Source organism: Lonchura striata, chromosome 8, assembly GCF_046129695.1.
Source record: "Lonchura striata isolate bLonStr1 chromosome 8, bLonStr1.mat, whole genome shotgun sequence".
In the NCBI taxonomy this organism is placed as follows: Eukaryota; Metazoa; Chordata; class Aves; order Passeriformes; family Estrildidae; genus Lonchura; species Lonchura striata.
This window is the reverse complement of record NC_134610.1, coordinates 36,662,694-36,681,277: the sequence shown is the minus strand read 5'-3', so window position 1 is coordinate 36,681,277 and position 18,584 is coordinate 36,662,694. Positions and strand designations below refer to the sequence as shown.

The window sequence follows — 18,584 nt, the reverse complement described above, 5'->3', positions numbered from 1 at the left end:
CACAGGGCATCTTCTGAACCTGCTTTGATTCCTGCGTCGCTTCGAAAATGTAGGATTTTGGGAGGAATATGCCCGTTCTGATGTGTTTCTCCTCCCTAAGTGGAAATGTCAGTGTTTATTTGCAAACGGCCGGAGAATGCTATGATGGTTTCTCTTTCCTTTTTCCCCTCAGGTGTTTTTTTGGCACAGCTACGGTGTGATTTAAGATAACTAACTAACTAACTAAAGGGGCTCAAACGCTGAAAGCCCCACGGGTGTGAGTGTCAGAGGGACCCTCCCGGCGGCACCCCCGCTCCTCTCCGTTACCGTGACGCGCTCCCATTTTCCTCTGAACTCTGGCACCCCGCGTTCCAGGAGACTGGCACAAACAGCCTCTTTATTCTGAGGGAAGGCCGCCGGCTGAGGTACCTCACATCCTGCATCAATAAGGATGCCGGCAAGGCTGGCTTCCCCTTCCCCTGCATCGCTGCGAGCGGGATCTGCTGTTGGAGGTCCATGGAAGATGCCGCAGGCTGCTTTGTGCTGGAGGTAGGAGAGCAGGGAGGGAGCCCTGGCTGTTTGCTGTCTGGGCAGAGCTGTGCGATGTGCTCGCGTCTGGCAGGTTTGTAGCCACGTGCCTGTGTTTATCCAGGCTTTCTCCTGCCGACGGGAAACTTCAGGATCGCAGCGAGCCGTAGGTTAAAGCTTCGTGCCTCCATCTCCGCTGATTAAGAGCGTTTCCTGTATTTAGGCGCAGTTTAAGCCGAGCTTTCCAGGTGGAACGAAGGGTTATTCAGCCCTGTGTGTTTTGATAAAGCTCATTTTCAGAATATCCTGTCCCATGTCCAGGCGGGCAAAAGTCAGTTCCAGATTCAGGCGTTTTCTGGGGTCAAAGAGCGTCCAGCCATGGTCATTAGAACAATGTGCAGACTGAGCATTTGGGAACACTGATCTCTGTGCCTGAAACCTGGTTTTATACCTAACATATCATTTGAGAGAAATTGTCAGAGCGGCAGGTGTGTCACTCCAAGCCTATCTTTAATTTGATGTGCAGTGAAACATTTCAAAGTGCACAGATGTCCTGTAGGGAAAGATGTCATGAAAGACCGAAGTGGTTGCATCATATATGAAATATGAATAAAAGGGCTTTTGTTTTGTTTCTGTCTTCAGGAAAGCAGAGATAGAAGAGGTCTCCTCCAAGACAAGTATATTTCTATGTTAAAAATAATTTGCCAAGCAGAAGTAAAATGATGCTCCGCAGCAGAGGAACAAAACAAAATTCCTCTGTGAGCTTCCCAGTAGAACATATATTTTTTTAATTTAATGGAGTTAATCCTTGTTTGTTTACCTTCTTGATTATATTAACCAGCAAGGTAGTGATTAAAGGCAGGAGTGTAGCTCATGCTAATTATATTTAAAGCCCCTGAACCTGTTTCTTTTTAGTTAGAGATGATTACAATAAACACACCTGCACTATTTTACAACAGGCTCAGCCCTGGCTTGGGATGCCAGGAAAGGCCAGGATTTAACCCTGCTTGGCACTTTGTATGGAGATACAAAGTGGGGATTTTTCCAAGGAATCTGGGAATTGCGGCATGGAGGGACTGGAACGAGTGGCTGGGCAGGTCTTGAAAATAAAGATGGATTAAACAATAATTAAATTCACTGTATTGTTCAGCAGGTAAAGCAGAGGATAAATGTGCTTCTGTGTGAACATTCATGGGTGTGTTGGTCAACATCAACTGGCTCTGCAGGACCTGTTCTGGTCTTAGCCTAAACCAGTACAAACCATTGCCCCTGCTGGTTTATACAGGAGCTGGCTGCCTTAATCGTGGAGCACAGAAATATTCTCATAAAAAATAAATTTCCCCTTTAGAGTGCCAGGTTTGGGTTAATATGGGGGGGTTTCAAACAAAAATAAGACCTGCAGAAGTTAATTCACCGCAGCAGAGTGGTTTGGGGAGATAAAATCTTCTATTCCTGCTGTTTAATTAAACCCAGATTTTTATTTGCTATACCTTTTAATTAAAGAGGAAGAAGATATTTGCTCTCCTAAGGCATCTGGTTGATTTTATGAAATGTGGGGTTTGGGGTTTTTTGTTGTTTTACTTTCTAGTTTGAGATTGAAATGCACCACTCCGCTCCAGCACATATTTTATTGAAGGAAGGTTAGGCAGCTTTTCCTCAGCTCTGGAGGCTGGGAGACAGTCACAACCATGAAATTCCCCTCTGGATTCGAGCTGATCTGCTCACAAAGCAAGGAGGGATAATAAAAAGTCCTCCCTGCAGCTGTGAACTTCAGCTAGGAATAAGTAGCAAGGTAACAGATATCACAAAGCAAAAGAAGTGGAAAAAAATCATGTAGGGCTAAAAAACACTTCCCTTGCTATTTATTCAGGGGCTTAAATTTATTTAAGCAGTGAGAGTATTTTAAAAACTACTTATTTCGCATTCATATGGTAGTAAAGAATTAAAACAAATTCCCCGAATGCATTTTTAATGTGGTTTTTAAACTGCTTTTTACTGCTTGGAAAAGATCAGTATTTATATTAATTTGCATTTGATCTCACTATTTGTGCTAAACACCTTTAGAAGGGAGGCTTCCCAGCTCTTCCGTGTTTAATTTTATGAAATCTCTCAGAAGTTAAGGGCAGCACTTTTCAACCTCATAATAAGATCAGATCTCTTCAGATTTCCCTTGAATGTTCCATGTTATTTTTGTAGGGCATAATTCTTCCTTCACATTATTTAAGATGCCTTGAAAGTCAATCATTTCTGATTTTTTAAAAAATACATATCAGCAAAACTCCCAAGGCTTTTCCAGCTTCTTCTGCTGATTTGATTTTGCAGTTTTATGGGATTGCAGAGTTATTATTGATTTTTAACACTATGAATTTGCTGGGAAGGTACCAACCACGTATTACTTTCATTTTGCAGAGCGGTTGAGTTACAGCCCTGGCTCAGAGTCGCGTGTTTTCCTGATGTTTTACCCCAAGGAGCAGGGTTTGGCTGTGGAAGAGCAGTACTGAGAACGCTTCACAAAGATGTAAGAGCCGGGAGAAAAATATAATGTGGAAAAAAGGAAAATTGAGTTATTGAAAGAGCTTTTTTTTTCCTGGTTTTTGTTTGGCTTGGGGATTTTTCACCCCCTGAAAGTAGATACATCCCTCTGCTAGGGCAGCGTAATGTTTCTGAGCCTGAAATTCCTGTCACGATGTGGCAGAAATCCTTCCCCGGGGTATCAGAAGGAGAGTTGGATAGTGTCTGTTGGAAACTTACTGATAATATGGAATTACCTTCCTGGAAAAGGTGGATTTAGGAGTGCAGCATGTATTCCAGCAGCAGAAAGGAAAACTGATAAACTGCTCAGTGTAAGGTGTTGATCCATCCCAACACAGGAGTTTATCCTCTGTGCTAATTGCACCCTCATGTCAGCTCTGCCTAATTTAAGTATAAGCAAGGCTTCCATTTAAACATGTGCTTTGTTGTTTCCCTGGCCTGATAAAGTGGGATTAAATGCTGCAAATCTGCCTGTTGGATGTGCAAAAATCGGTGCAATTGCTGCTTACAGCTGGGAAGTTCCACTGCATCACCCAAAATGCTTGAATGGCTTGGTGTGCACCTCCTCAGGAGGGGGAAATTATGGAATGGAGGGAATAAATGCAGTACCAGAAGTGTCTGTGATGTTTCAAACAGCACCAGGAGAGGGGTGCTGGCTGGAGAGCGTCTGCGAGCCAAAAACCTTGGGAACCACAGGCCAGAATTCCCGGTACCCGAAAAACGGGAGAGTTAGACGCTCGCTGCAAGGCAGGTCTGGAATTAACTCCCTGGCTGGGCCCAGTGCTGTAACCTCCAATAATGGCTGTTCCAGTTCATATAAGTTTGTTGTGGCCCGGGGAGCCGCGGCACCGCGGGCTGGGGAGAGCTCTCCCGCGCGCTCCAGCGGGGGATCGCCAACACGCTCCCTTCTCAGCAGCTCGCTTAGCAAAATGCCTTCTCTGGGGTTCCCATCTGGAGCTGTGAGCTGAAACGGGCTTTGGATAAGCCTCGTCTGTCAGTGGGACTTGTTGCTGGAAGGGCAGAGAGAGGGAAACCCGCTGGACACCGGAGAGGCTGCAAGCAAAGGCCCACCAGGCCCATGTCACTACATGACTGATAACAATTCCTTATCTCCGGGTGGAAGGCTTTATTATTCCCTCTTTTCCTCTGCCACATTTCCAGGAGATGGGGGTGCTAACGTGAGCGCACACCAAACAGCCAAAACCTGGGATTGCCCTTCCCGTTTCTCCATTTGCATCTGCGTGCAGCAGTGTCTGATGGGAATGGCCCGGGCTAAAATTTTCCATGCTCGGTGTCTGCCTCAGCCTGATTATTTTTGGAAAGGGCTTTTGGAGGAGATGGCTTAGCCATCCCTGGGAGTGGGATCAGAGAAGGAGGCATCTAGCCATGGCGCAAACTCTTCCAAGAAGAGAGCAGAGAGAATGCTGTGCTGCTTCCTGAGGGTGTTCAGGATCAGTGGATGCTCTGCCTGGAGGCTTTTTGTGCCAGCTCATGGCATCTTGGCTCCCTCAGGGAAGTTGTTCCCTGATATTTCAAAGCATTCAGGCACTGCAGAGGGAGGAGTTGTAAGGGTAATGTTTTTTCTTTCTATTATTCTCTTTCTCTATGCAAGGTGTGTAAACAGGACGTGGAAAAATGCATAAAAACAGCTTCAGAAGGATAAAGCACAAGGGTTTGGAGCAAAGAGGCACAAAACATGATCTAAGTGCAGGGAGAGATAGTTGTGCACAGCCTTTATATGCAGTTTTTGCAGCAGATGTTTCTGTTCACTCTGTTCCCCGAGGTGATGATCTACTTTCCCAGGGCTGAGCTGGAGCAGGGATGCTGGCAGGAGCCCTCCTCTGCTTTTGGAAAGGGGAGATTATAATCCTGGACCACGAGAGGGCACTGCCTGCAGCTGGATTCCCCTCAGTTCAAACACTGGCTTGGACAGTGAATCCAAAATATTATCTGCTTTTATTCCCGTCACCCTCTCCCCCTCTTCTGGCAAGGAATTGTTTTTGAGATTGGAATCACTTTGGCGCTGGAGTTTCCCTGTTCAGATGCACTCGGGCTTCAGCAAACAGACTGGGTGGGAGTCATCTAAAATTAGCCACTGTGGTAGAAATTACACTTTGTTCCCACAAAAGGAGCTGATATGGCTTGGAAAGCTCTTCCCAAGGTCAGGACTTGCTGGTGGCCCCCACAGCCTGGGTGCCTACACATGGATTTATTGCGGGGGTGCAGTTGGGAAAGCAGAGCTGGGTTGTTGCAAGCGGACTCCCACAAGGGATTTAGGATGCTGAACCAGTTCTGAAAAGCCACCCCAGTGCCTGTTTGCCTCTTTTGCCACCTGTGCAAAGGGACTGTCCTGCTCCAGGGCATAGCTTCAACCACAGGGATGGCCAAATCCATTCAAGGGAACAGGTTCATTGCTTCGCTCCCAGTGCCTGACCCAGGAGCAAACATCTTCTGCCACAGGATGGCAACCCTCAGGCCGCTCTGAGTTCCTCCTGCTGATTCCCTGGGTCATATCCCGTGCCCACAGAGAGCATGGACACAGCCCAGGAAATCCTGTCCCAAATGGCCATTGCTGGGTTTGAAGGTGAATGAAGGTTGTGACGAAGTCTCTGCCATCCCACCTGAGGGCAAACCATGGTGGTAGCACTCTCCAGGTGAAGGATTTTGGGCATGAGAGGTACAGAGAAACTTCATTCATCTCTGCATCAGGAAGGAATTGAAAGAAAGAACACCTGGGAGCTGCTTCATTAGCTGCAATTTTCCCAAGTATTCCCATTCCATTCCTTCCCTGGGAGGGTAGGCAGGCCCTGCCACAGGGTGCTCAGAGCAGCTGTGGCTGCCCCTGGATCCCAAGGCCAGGTTGGACACTGGGGCTTGGAGCACCCTGGGATAATGGAAGGTGTCCCTGAAATGGCAGGGGCTGGAATGGGATGGGCTTTGAGGTCCTTCCCAACCCAAACCCCCTGCCATGGGCAGGGACACCTTCCAGTATCCCAGGTGACTCAGAAATGCAAACTTGCTGTTGTGGGTCTGTAGCAAAAAAAAGAAAAAATAATAGAAAACCAAATTGTCCTTTCACTACCAAATTGTCCCTGAAACTACCAACATGTTCTCAAAAGAACAGCTCCCAGTGGGGATGTGATTCCTTTTGTTCCAGGATTTCCAGATTGATGGAGAGCCACGGAGTATTGTTCCAGAAAGGGTCAGCAGTTTACATTTGGAAGAAGGAAGGTGTAACAAATAATTCTCACATTTCTTGGCAAGGAGAGTGGCAGGCTGGAAATGGGGCTGTGTTTGGAATGAGAAATTCTCCTGCTGCTCTTGGGCCCCTCAGCTGCTCCTCAGAGGCTGGAGACCAGGGTAGAACTCCTCAGCACCTTCTGGCACCCTTCCATGGGAGGTTTGGCTGTGGAAGTGCAGAGGAAGCAGGGCTGAGGAAGACCAGCAAGGTGGAGCTTGACCCTCGAACCAGGTTGGTCATTGGTATTCCCTGTTTGGGAATGTGCTGATGGACTGAGGAGTCTTGGACAGGCCTTCATAAAGTCATCTTAGATTCTTGATTTGTGCAATGGTGTCTGGGTTGCTCTACAATCAGGTTGTGTGTGTACGTCATAGGATTTGTGTAATTTATTCCTGGAATAAAATGTCAGGGTTCAGAACATGAGATGAAGGAACAGAAAAATGAGCATAACTATCAGTTCCCTGTCAGAGAATCTCACTGTGCTGCCAGTCAGGCCTGTTGGCAGGAGAGCTGTGACCCAAGGAATGAGCCAGAGCTGTGAGGGGAGAGGATGGGTGGATATGGAGTATATCCACAAAATCCACACTCAGCGATTCCCCTGGATTGGCACGGAGTGTAAATGTCCTGCACAGAAATAATTTCCCCCTCATCTTTCTGCCTGGGAATACACATCCAGGAGCTGAAGTTCAATCAGAAAAGAGTGGGATTGTTCAAAAGCAAATGTGTGTCCAGCTTGGGGAGGGCAGGCAGAGGTGGGCTGTCCCCTCCAGGCAGCACCAATCAGCATAAATCAAATGTGGCTTTGCTGAAGGTGATGGAATGGCACCGGTGTAAATCAGGTTGTGCGTGAGGAGAAACATCTTCATCAGTGGTGATAAATGTATTGACCCCTACTCATTGATTCAAGAGCCCAAGATTAGAATTTCAGCTCCCAAAAGGAACATGATATTTCTGGTTTTGACTCCAGCCCAAGCCCCAGTCCTTACATAACCCACTGCAGGGTTTATTTGCTGCAGTTTTTCCAAGCTTGGAGTCATCATCGAATTCCAATAGCTTGTTCCTCAAAGCCCTGCTTTGTGTGATCATCACATTTGTGTGATGATTCCTTGACAGCAGCAGGGATAGGTGGGAGTGACCCCACAGCAGGCAAAGCTTGCTAGCCTGCAGACCCCAGCCCAGCTGGCAAATCCTGTGGGAATTCCAAGGTGCTGTTGGTGGAACTGGGCTGTGTGTAGCTCAGCAGATATTTCTGGTTTGTCCTGGCATTGCTGTTTGAATGTGGAGTACCACTGATGGGTGTTTGCACCTCAGGAGGACTTCAGCTTTATCTTCCTTCCTCAGCTGGAGGCACCATGTCAAGCAAAAGCCCTGACCCAGGAAATTTCTTCCTGCTATGTCATTGCGATGCTTTTGGTACCAAGGCTTCTGCAGGTTTGCGCTCCATCCAAACAAGCAGTGGCTAAATCTGAAAGATCCCCAAAAATCACCTTTCTGTGGATGTGCTTTCCTGATGCTACTGCACACATCCAGCTTGCTTCCAAAGCTGTTGTCCCAGATTTCTAATCTGGAGCAAAAAGCAAAGAAAGCGATTTCTGCTTGTAACCAGGTGCCTGCTTCAAATTGTTTCAGGATGTGGCATTATTGTCCCGTGTCCAGCACACAGGTCTGCTGTAGGGTAGAGAAAAGCAGGGCAGAGATTAAAATCTTTAAAATGAGGCATATCTGGAGACAGGGCTTCTGGATGCCCAAAATTAGCTTTGGGTAAAGGACTTTTTAGTCCCGATGGGGGATGATTCCCCCACGAGCCATGACAACCCTGGAGAGGCATTTTTGTACCTGATGATTGTGGGGTGTGACCTGAGGGGCCTGGCTGAAAGCAGCTTGGAAGGAGGAATCCCAAATTCCTGTTGCCCTCAGTGGGACCTTGCAGAAATAATGATCCTGTTGAAAATCCACAGAAAGCCCTACTGGGATTATTTGGGCACTATTTAGGCCACTGAGATGGGAATGGAGCTCTCAGCCCTGGCTAGGTCCCACTGAGCCCTCATCTCACCAGGAAAGTGACAATGTCATAGCTGCTCCCGTGGCACGTTGATGACATGGAGGATCAGCATTTCCAGAGTAGAGAACTATGTAAAAGTAGAAAAATGCATTTTCAGGTTTTGTTTTGTTTGTTAAGATTTTATTCTTTTCATGTGCTGTTTCCTGTAAAAATTCATCCAATTGTCTTAAGTGGAAGAGAAAGCAGAGTCAAAATTTGACATTGAATGTTTTATTCTAAATTGACTGAAATACATTGTTGCACCCAAGGTGAAATTCCCCTTTCCGTTTTGACAGAAAAATTGAAAAGTTAAAAAGGCTCTTCACAGTTTCCTCCGCTGTTGGAATCCGTGATATTGATGATCCTGAGATTGTAGAAAGTCTCTGTCTGTCAGCCCCACTGCCAAAGCAGAAGCCATAATTGGTCTGTGCTGGTTTCCAGGTTGTTTATTCTGTTTATCTCTCACATGTTCTGCTGCCCTGCCCAGCTCTGTCCTGCAGGGCAGCGTGTGGGGCTCTGCCCTCAGTGGGATGTTACAAACATTAAATACCAGAAACTCCCTGGGCTGCATTTACAATAACGTGCCAATATCTGTCACCTACGTTGGACAGTGTGTCCCCAGCCTGAACCAACAGAAAAATGCCAACACCACAGTGAAACATGGAGGGCATGAAGAAGGAGAAAAAGGACAAGGCACACCCAGTTTCCTCCACCTTGTCCCCTTTGGACCCCTTATCTAGAATCCTAAAATTTTACTTTTGCACCTGTGCCACACTTAATTATTACATATATCAAACACTCAAAGCTTGTAATTCATCCTTTAAGACTGAAAACTCTTTTGCATGGACAGAGATCACAGACAGTGTCTCTGGGGGCTCTGTCCAGGGGGGTTCCTGACCCCTGCCAGGGTCCCAGACCTGCCAGGGCAGCCAGAGGGAAGCCCTGGATTCCCACACTCCTCTTCAGTTTCCCCAGAGCCAGAACCAGAGCAAAATCTCAGTTCCTGACATGCTTTTGCTTCATAGAGATGGAAGATGTGAGATGAACTAGTAAGAGTGATAAATAAATACATTTTCTTTTATTTTCTGCTACAAAATGCCATGATAAAGAACATTGAGGTGGAGTGGTTTCAGATTGAGGGTGGGCAGGCCCTGGCACAGGGTGCCCAGAGCAGCTGTGGCTGCCCCTGGATCCCTGGCAGTGCTCAAGGCCAGGGTGGATGGAGCTTTAAGCACCCTGTGATAGTGGAAGGTGTCCCTGCCCATGGCAGGGGGTGGGAATGAATGAGCTTTAAGGTTCCTTCCACCCAAACCTTTCTGGGATTCTGTGAAGACATGAAAAATTTTGGATATCTACAGAGCTATGTCTCACCTCCTGTACTTTCATGGTCTCTGAATCACTGGTGACTTCCACAACCATCACCCTGGATATCCTGAGCCAATCACTAGATTTTCACAGGTGTTGCTTAGTTTTTTTCTTATGATCTTGTTTCTCATGTGCTGGAAGTTGGATTTGGTCATAATCCTCATCCAGTGGAAGAGAAAATGTTAGGGCTGTGGTTGTGCTGGCACTGGTTTCCAATGTTTTGCTATTCTTAAGTGGGTGCAGGTCTATCAGAGTGAGAAAGAGAAGCAGAAGGCCCCAGAGAGTGATGAATCAGCAGAGAAAGCGGCTGGGTGCTGGAAATGTGGTGGGAAGTGCTCTGGGATGATGAGTGAGGTTGTTGGTGACTTGTTCTCTCTTGCAGCGCTGGGAATTGAGCAGCTGGTACCCAGCACTCCAGGTTTTGCTGCCTTTAAAGGCCTTTTCTTAATCCCACTTTACCCAGGACAGGCGGGCTGTCAGATCTGCACAGGGGAGAGAGGAAAACACGGTCATTTCAACATTTAAATTAACCTTTAACAAGTCAACTATCCAGCCTCTCCAGAAGAGCAACCTCATTGAATTGGATCTTTCCAAGTGGAGCTCTTCAGGACAGGAAGTGTGGCAAAAGGGAGATCCCAATGAGAAATATTTGTGTTGTTTAAAATCTGTTAAAAGCAGGGGAAGCTGGCCACTAAAATACAATTTTTTTTGTCGTCAAGAGAGTTATAATCAGTGTTGTATCAAGAGTCATTTTCCCACTCATTCAGATAATGGAAAATATTGGGAAAGGAATAAAAATTCAATTAACTTTTCCTTTCAAGTGAAGCAATTGCTTTTCCTCTGCAGGCTCTGTCCCTTTAGCACTTCCTTGTAATATGAAAGAGAAATATTTCTATTCACTGGCTTTGCTCCTTCCTTACTTGTGCTGTACTTTTTGAAGGCTCATTTTGAAGGCCCCTTTTCAAGATCCAAAGGAACATATACAATAAAGGAACAGAGTTGGAAAGGGGATGAATTAACTTAAAATGCAAAGTACCAAGAGCTACTGAAACCCCCCCTCTGCTCCTCCCTGCTCTAAGCAGTACAAAACTGGTTGCCTTCTGAGATTGAGGCCCTGTGTTGGGCAGTTTGGGCAATTTCCCACCTTCATTATGCAGTGGCCCGATGAAAAATATATTCTCGAGGAAGAAAGGCCTAAATTCATTCCAGCAAGATCAGGGATTAAGTACAAACCAAACAGAAAACTGAACAACAGCCCTCCACTTTAAAATAGAAATAATAGTATAAGATTATAAATTGAAAATAGACATTTACTTCCCCATATTTTGAAAATAGCTTGAAATTTGAAAGCTCTGTCTTGTGTATCCTGGTTCGTGTGTTGAACTGTAACCTTTGAGAAACTCTGGGTTACTGGAACATCTGTATTTTAAGAAATGAAAAGCTGTTCATGTCCAAGCCTAGGTGTTTTTCTCAGCCAAGTACAAGCTAAAGAAAACATAGAAAATCTCTAAAGAAAAGAACATCAGAAAAGAAACAAGGAAAGAGTATCAGAAAAGAACAATTTCACACAGAATTTTTTAGAAGGTCTAAAAATATATTCTGAGAGTAAAAATCTTTCCTCTTTGTAAAAAGAACCTTAGCAAGTTGCTTTTGAGGGGGAGTGGGGGTTGTTTATTCAAATTTTAAAAGAAAAATATTCCTCCTTAAAAGAAAGTTAGAGAAGAGGGAGAATGATGATTTTCTGCTGCTACTTGATATAGATTTCCTCTTTTTCAAGGTCATTTCTGTGCTGTTCCAGAGATATTTGGGTGTGACGAGCAAATGCCCAAAAGCAACTCCCCCCAAAGGCCACCCGCCCTGGCTCACCGCTGGTGTTCCAGGCTGCCCGCCGGGGGCTGCGGGCGCCGCTCCTCAGGCACTGCTCCACGTAGGCCTTGGGGTGGCAGCCGGACAGGAGGATGTCCCCAAGCAGGGCGATGTAGGCGATGGCCAAGCGCAGCGTGTCGATCTTGGACAGGCGCCTCTCGTAGGGGAAGGTGGGCACGTGGCCGCGCAGCGCCTCGAAGGCCGCGTTGATGCTCAGCATCCGCCTCCGCTCGCGGAGGTTGGCGGCGTGCCGCTGCCCAGGCTGCCCGCGCGGCTCCAGTGGGACCGGGCGCTCGTCCAGCTCAGCACCCGCCGGCCCTGACCAGGAGGGCTCTGCCAGGCACTCCAGGAGAAAGTTCTCCAGCTGCGTGTCGGGATCTGCTGGCTCCCAGAGGAGACATTCCGCGGCGGGCTCTCCCTCCTCAAAGCCGTTGCAAAGCTCCTCCATGCCCTGGCCCACCGGGGATACTCACGACTTCAGATTAAACTGGTTTATAAAGAAAACTGGGTTCTAATTTCATTAACAGCCCCCACCCCACTCCCCAGGGAGTTCTGGTTGTGTCCTTGGGGAAGATTATGGAAAAATTTTTCACGGTTGCAAATCCAAGTGGAACTCGGGATTTAAATACTCCATGTCTTCCCAGCAGGAAATACTTTATAGCTCCTCTTCGCCTCTCAAAACTAATTAGTGCATGTGTTTCCCTTTTTAATAGCTGTCCACTACAAAACAATATGAATGAATTGAAGACAGAATGAGATTTCTATTGACTTTCTCCTGGAAAATCCACTGAAGCACTTATTGAGCCCTTCCACAGGTCCAGTTTCTCCACCTCCTTTTTAGAGCAGGTTCACAGAGGGATTTTGTTTGGTGAGGAGTGGTTGGAAGAAGGAACAAAATAGTCCTTTATCTTTTTGGTGAAGCATTAATAGCCCCACAAAATGGGGACAAACAAAACACTATTATATTGCTGTCAAAAACACATGGTCCTGTGTTTGACAGCACAAGACAGTGACATCTTCTGTTCCTCTGGAAAGTGGGGGATGCACTCCTGTGCAAAACTGGGGCACAGTGATACCTCATTAAGTAAGCCAACACCACCTCCTTTGGTTGCTGCATTTCCCATTTACACTTGAATCACACATTTACTCTGGGGACATTCAATGCTCTGTCTCACACCAGGGCTGTAAAACTACACAGGGTGCAGCCTGGAGTGGTGGAGCAGGTGGGCCACACCCCTGGAAGAGCTGGAAACTGGGAGAGCAGCAGGTATCAGCATCGCAGGGATGGGGTGGAAGGTGTTAAGCACCACCAGAGCTTTAGGGCAGGTACGTAATATGTGTGCTTCATTCCATTTTATTTCCACAGTACTGATGCCAATGTCTAAATGAATTCAGAAATAGTTCAAGTCGTATTTTTAAGGATTTGAGTGAATGGAAAGGAATCATGTTTTAAGTTAGAGCAAGCCTAAATGCTTTTCCTGAAACAGGTCATAAAGAACTTTTATAAAGGTACTTAATCACGTGCTTGACTTTGTGCACAGGCTCCCATCCTGCTGCTGTGTGGTGAAGTTTCAAGAGACACCTGTGAAGTTCGTGAGCCACAGGCAGATTCCTGACAGGACAAAGCTCAGCAGCTTCAGGTAAAGAGCCAGAGAGCAGAAAACGACCTTATTTATTATATTTATCATGGATCCCGAAGGATTCTCACGTTCTCCATCTAACAGTGTCTTAGGGTGCAGTCCTGGCTGCTTTGCCCTGGGAAAAGAGGGATTGACTTTAGGATAAGGCACAGTCTATTAAGGTATCTTCTTAGCAACCTGGCATTTTCTCTTGTGGCAATTTTACCCGTCCCAGGAAGCTTAAGGCAGCAGAAAACAGGCTTCGGGAAAGGCTTTTGCGGAGTAGTTGTGAGAAGGTGACAGTTTAGGAAACATCAGGGCTGCCTTTGTTCTCCTTGCTATGCAAATTAAGCAGGAAATCCATTAACTGTAAATCTGGGTAAGAAAGGAAAATGCCCTAAGTTAAGGCTGGACAATAGAGGACAAATGGGTGTTAAATAATTCGAGTTTGTCTTGCTTCCTCTGGTCAGCTCAGGGTATGAATTTTGTCCTGGTTTTGTACAAAGGCCATAATTTGTTCTGACACCAGCCTGCCAAGGAACACAAAATTTGGGTGTAGTGAAAATTCACAGTGACAGACACTGAATCCCAACAAGGAACAGGAAAGGAGGGGATGGATGCAGGAATAGCCAAAAGTCAGAGGTGGCAGAGCTAAGGCTTGAACTCGGAGTGATCAATGTGGAGTTCACTCTGCAATGGTTTCTGTGAAGTCACGGAATCATTACGGCTGGAAATGGCCTATAAGTTCATTAAGTCCAACTGTGACCCCAGCTGTAGTTCCCAGTGTCCTGTCCAAGCAATGCTCCCAAGAGTAGCTACTCACTCCAGGTTCTCCTCCAGACACTTCTCCAGCTCCCCAGTCAATATGGAGCTGAACATTGGTGGTGCTCATTTGGCACAAGCAGATGACGTTTGAAAATACCAAACTGGGAAGAGAACAGCTCCTGGAAAGTGCCCTGGAGGAGGCAGCTGTGCACTGGGAACAAGGGGCAGAGGGCAGGAGGCTCAGCAGATAACTCAGTGAGTTTTATGTGCTGGGTTCCCCTCTCTGAGCAGATGCTTCTCCAGTGCTCCAGTTCCCTCCTAGATCCATCACTGCTAGCAGTGTTGCCTGGGGATATGTCTGGCTCCACAGATGCAGAGCAGATGTTCCAGCAAGCCTCCTTTTAGCATGTTCAAGGGGAATTTGGCTCTCTTGGAGAGACTCTGGACAAAACAGGAGGGGAAAGGGGAGGGGAAGAAAGAGAAAATAAGAAAAGGTTTCCCCTTGGAAAGACAGCTATGAAAGAGGTCGGGTCTCTGGAGAGAAGACGAGGTTCCCATCCCTCATATGAGCAGCCCTCACCACAACTCCAAACCTGCTGCACTCCCAGGGTTTCTGCTCTGCAGCTCTGCTCATCAGAGAGGGAGGGAATTGGGCTAATTTTTCACCTGGAAGTTGTTGGTTAAGGAATGTCCCAAATAGATTGTGGGAGCAGGGCACCAGCCTGAGCAGGGGTGCTGTTGCTCATGACGTGTTGTTACAATTTAAAGAGCTGCTTAACTGATGTTTTCTCCCAAGGCCCTTCAGCTCCAGTGGGATCCAGAAATAGCACTTGACTGGTGGTCATTTTTAATCAATGGGGTCTGATGATAGCAGATTCTTGAGTCAGGTAACCCTGCCCTGGATTTATGTCTGTGACAGGCAAGGGAGCCATCATTGTTTGGGTTTGGATTTTTCAAGTCTGGATATCCACATCTGCCTTTAAATACTTTCTTATTTATGCTGGGAATGCCTTTCTCAGCCTTGTCCCCCTTCCTCTTCCATCTACACAAATCCACCCACAACCAACTCTGATTTCATGGATTTTTGGGTACACACCTGCTTTCAGGAAATATTTCCAATGCAGGTTTTTTTTTCCTTTCCTTAGAAGCTGGAAGCTGTTACGCTGTACCTGGATCTCAAAGATAAATGGGTCACCTGAGGTTATTTTGGAAGTGGATTCTTCTCTCCCCTTCTTGTCCCATTTGCCTCATTTCAGACTCAGCTTGGGGAACCTTCCCACTGATAAAACTGATAATTATTATTAATACTGTCTGCTTTTTTTTCCCCTGGGAATTCAGCTTGAATATATTTCCATCATCTTTAATTGCTTAATAAAGGGAATCAGCCCTTGGCCTGGACAAAGAACAGATGGATAAAGGACCAGATGCTTCACTTTCAAGTGAGATGACTCCAAAGCACAAGTCCATCATGTCATAGCTGCTAATCCAATGTTACACTGTGCAGCTCATCCTCAGAACTGGGAACTGGGGCCCAGATGAGCAGGGAAGAGCAGATGAAAGATGCAAAAAACAATCCTGGGGAAGGCTTTGTCTAGGTGGGACTGTGCAGCTCATCGTGGTGTGGCTCCCTCCACATGTGGGAGTGAAGGCACTGCCAAAATGCAGCTACAGAAGGATCTCCAGGGGCTGGCTGGTGGAGCTGCCTGGAGTCCCAGCCAGAGGGTGGACACCAAGGTCCTGGAGTTCCTCTGGAGCCACCAGCCAGGCCTGGGACACCTGAATTGCCGGGCACATGGTTTGAGAACACTGGGGGCAGGAAAAGTACAAGTATTATCATTTAGCAATGGAATGTGCTGCTTTTTAACCTGAAAGGATTGTGGATGTGAGGACATAATGAGAAGCAGAGCAAAGATTTCCAGGGCAAGAGCATTTCAAAGGGCTAATGGCTATTCCTGGGATGCTGGATGCTCCAGTAATTGTGAAGTTTTGCAGGATGTTGATTTAAGTGAAGAAGGTAACAGGACCTTTATTATTCACTGGGTAGAAACCTCAGATGTCAGAGATTGTGGAGGAAGACCCTGGTGAGTGGTTGTTAATATAAATTTGGATTATTTCAAATGTAGAATAAAGGAGTCAAAGTAGTCTTTGCTTTAAATGCCTTTGGTGTTTAAAAGTGAACACAGTCCCATTAACCTTTTGCAGAGTTACAGAAAGTTAATCCCAGTCTCCAGGAGAAGGAAGGTATTTTCTCTCATAAAAACACTCACTGGAGGTTTCCCCTTTCTCCCAGAGCCTTTTACATGTCAGGGGTTCACCTCTGGGCTCCTGCTGCCAAGTGATTCCTTATCCGAGTCACTGCTCTGGGACTGCTTGTGTGAGGTAGTTGTCCTTCTAGGGAAATGCCAGCCTGTGCTTTGATCTCAAAGAGTGTGGAAGTGCTCATGGAGTGCCTAAAGGAAAGTGGTGCTCCTTTTGGAATGGCCTTGAGAAAGCTGCTTGTCCAGAGAAGTTGTGCCTGCTTCATCCCTGGAAATGTCCAGTGCCAGGCTGGATGAGGCTTTAAGCAACCTGGGATAGTGGAAGGTGTCCCTGCTCATGGCAGAGGGGTGGAATGAGATGAGGCTTCAGATCCCTTCTAACCCAAACCATTCCATGATTCTATAATGCTTGAACCATCTCAAACATCCCTCCAGCAAGTTAAAATAATGCTGGGATTGCAGATAATTCCTATGAATAACTGTGTCCACATTCAATGAGAAATATCCCTAGGGAGAAGAGAGTTTGTCATTCATGTGACATCTAATGCTGTTCTTAGTGGTTTCATTTGGATATCTCTGAGTGGTGACTTTAGGTACCTCTCTCCCAGAAGGTTTGGGTTGCCTCTGTAGGAAATATGTTTTCTGCAAGATGCCTGTACAGTTTTTATTGAGGTGGGTTACCCGTCCCTGGAGCCCTTTCTTTAGGTACAAGAAATACTAAATATCTGTGGGTTACATCATTACTTAATGAAAAAAAAATACAGAGGAAAAACACCCCAACCCACCATCTCCCATGCCTGTTCCAGGGCTTTTTTCCTTAGTTTTCCTGCTTTCCCAGAGGAAGGAGCTGATGAGGAGACACAGCTGGGAACAGCCACACTGATGAAACAGAGAAGAGACCCATGTTTGTGCATCCTCAGCTTGCAGCCCTGCTAGAAATCTTGTGATCTTTCCCATTAATGTGCCACTTCTGTGGGATTTTGGAGCCCAAGACTCCTGCTGTGTCTGCAGAGAGCAGAGGCTGCAGCCCAGGCTGTGGCTGGGCTGGGACCCTTTTCCCAGCTCCCCCATCCCTGCTGGCTGCGCCTGCACAGCTGCCCCTGGGAATTGTAAATCCCGCAGGTGGCACCTCGTAAACCTGCCTGGAGACCCTGGCTCTGCACACAGAGTCCCCCGGGCAGCTTTACAGACTGATGCCTGCTTGACTGGCAGCTGCTGCCACTTTATGGGAAGCCAGCACATGTTCCCACTAAAAACCAGGAACAGCGGCTTGGGAAAAGCTCCCCGCCTGCGTGAGAGGCCTCAGCCCCACTCTCCATCTGGAAGGTGGCTCTTCCTGGCTCTTTCCAGACACCTTGGATGTGATTCAGTGCCTTGGTTGGCTCTGCGGACACGGTGGCAGGACTTCCAAACCTGTTTCTCATGGAGAGCTGTCAAGCCAGGTTATGGTGATGCTGAGCTGGGCACAGATGGGAGGGTTGGGTTGCAGAAAAGTCTTTTCAAAATTAAGAGGCAAAAAAATCAGAAATCTGGGAACGACGTTGGGTGCCAGCCGTGTCGACAAACTAGTCTGAAAGAGAAAATCCCATCCCAAATCTGGACAAAGAAAGGAGCAGATGGGAACAACTGGAAGCTCCTGCTGTAACCTATGGAAAATGCAAAGATTAAGTCTTAAAAAATTTTGGAAGCACTTGTATGGGCAATTTATTGAGTACAGTTGGTGAGGACACCACTCTGGAGTTGAATCCCACACCAGCATGCCCTGCCTGGGAAGTTTGGGATGGCTCACATCATCCGATGCTCAGGGATGATGATCCCATCTATTTTTCAGCATTTCCTCCTTTTTCCAGCTGGCAGGTCACTGTTCAATCAAAGAGGAGCCAATGCTCTCTGACAGACAAGTGTCACAGTGATGAGGGGGGAACCAGAGTCTTGGGGACAATCACCAAAGGATCGGGAGATGTGGGCAGGCACTTTTTCCTGTCTTTATTCAACAAGACCCCAAGCAAGTTTATTCACTGAGGTTTTGGCCATGGGAGTGTCTGCAAATGCCTGATTCTTTCTCCACCCTGTGCATGTCTCCTTTCCTGCTTGGTGCTACTCAGGCAGAACCCTCAACCCATATGGAAAAAAAACACTGACATTTCAAAGAGGGTCAGGGAATCTTAAAGATTGGAAAAGCTCTCCAAGATAATCAAGGCCAACCTTTGACTGAACACCCCATGTCCACTCAACCATAGCACAAAGTGCCATGTTTCTGTTTTCTGAATGCTTCCATAGGTGGTGGCTTCACCACGTTCCTGGGCAGCCTGTTCCAATGCTTGGCCACTCTTTCAGTGAAGAATTTTTTCCTTCTATTCAACCTGAACCTCTCCTGCCATAACTTCAGG

The 18,584-nt window shown here is 46.8% G+C and overlaps 1 protein-coding gene and 1 long non-coding RNA gene across 2 annotated transcripts; one reads left to right on the top strand and one right to left on the bottom strand.

The window, feature by feature from the left end:
• The first annotated feature begins 395 nt into the window (after nucleotides 1–395).
• LOC116183824 (uncharacterized) lies at nucleotides 396–3,066 on the top strand. Its single transcript, XR_004148520.2, has 2 exons — nucleotides 396–528; nucleotides 2,917–3,066. It is a non-coding gene; the product is annotated as an uncharacterized LOC116183824 (long non-coding RNA).
• A 7,064-nt stretch (nucleotides 3,067–10,130) lies between these two features.
• LOC116183825 (helix-loop-helix protein 13-like) lies at nucleotides 10,131–12,000 on the bottom strand. The gene is made up of 2 exons (XM_031505316.2): nucleotides 11,553–12,000; nucleotides 10,131–10,168 (listed from the first exon to the last, which is right to left on the bottom strand). Exons 1-2 carry the CDS (start codon nucleotides 11,998–12,000, stop codon nucleotides 10,131–10,133), a joined length of 486 nt encoding a protein of 161 aa, XP_031361176.2.
• Nucleotides 12,001–18,584: the final 6,584 nt, after the last annotated feature.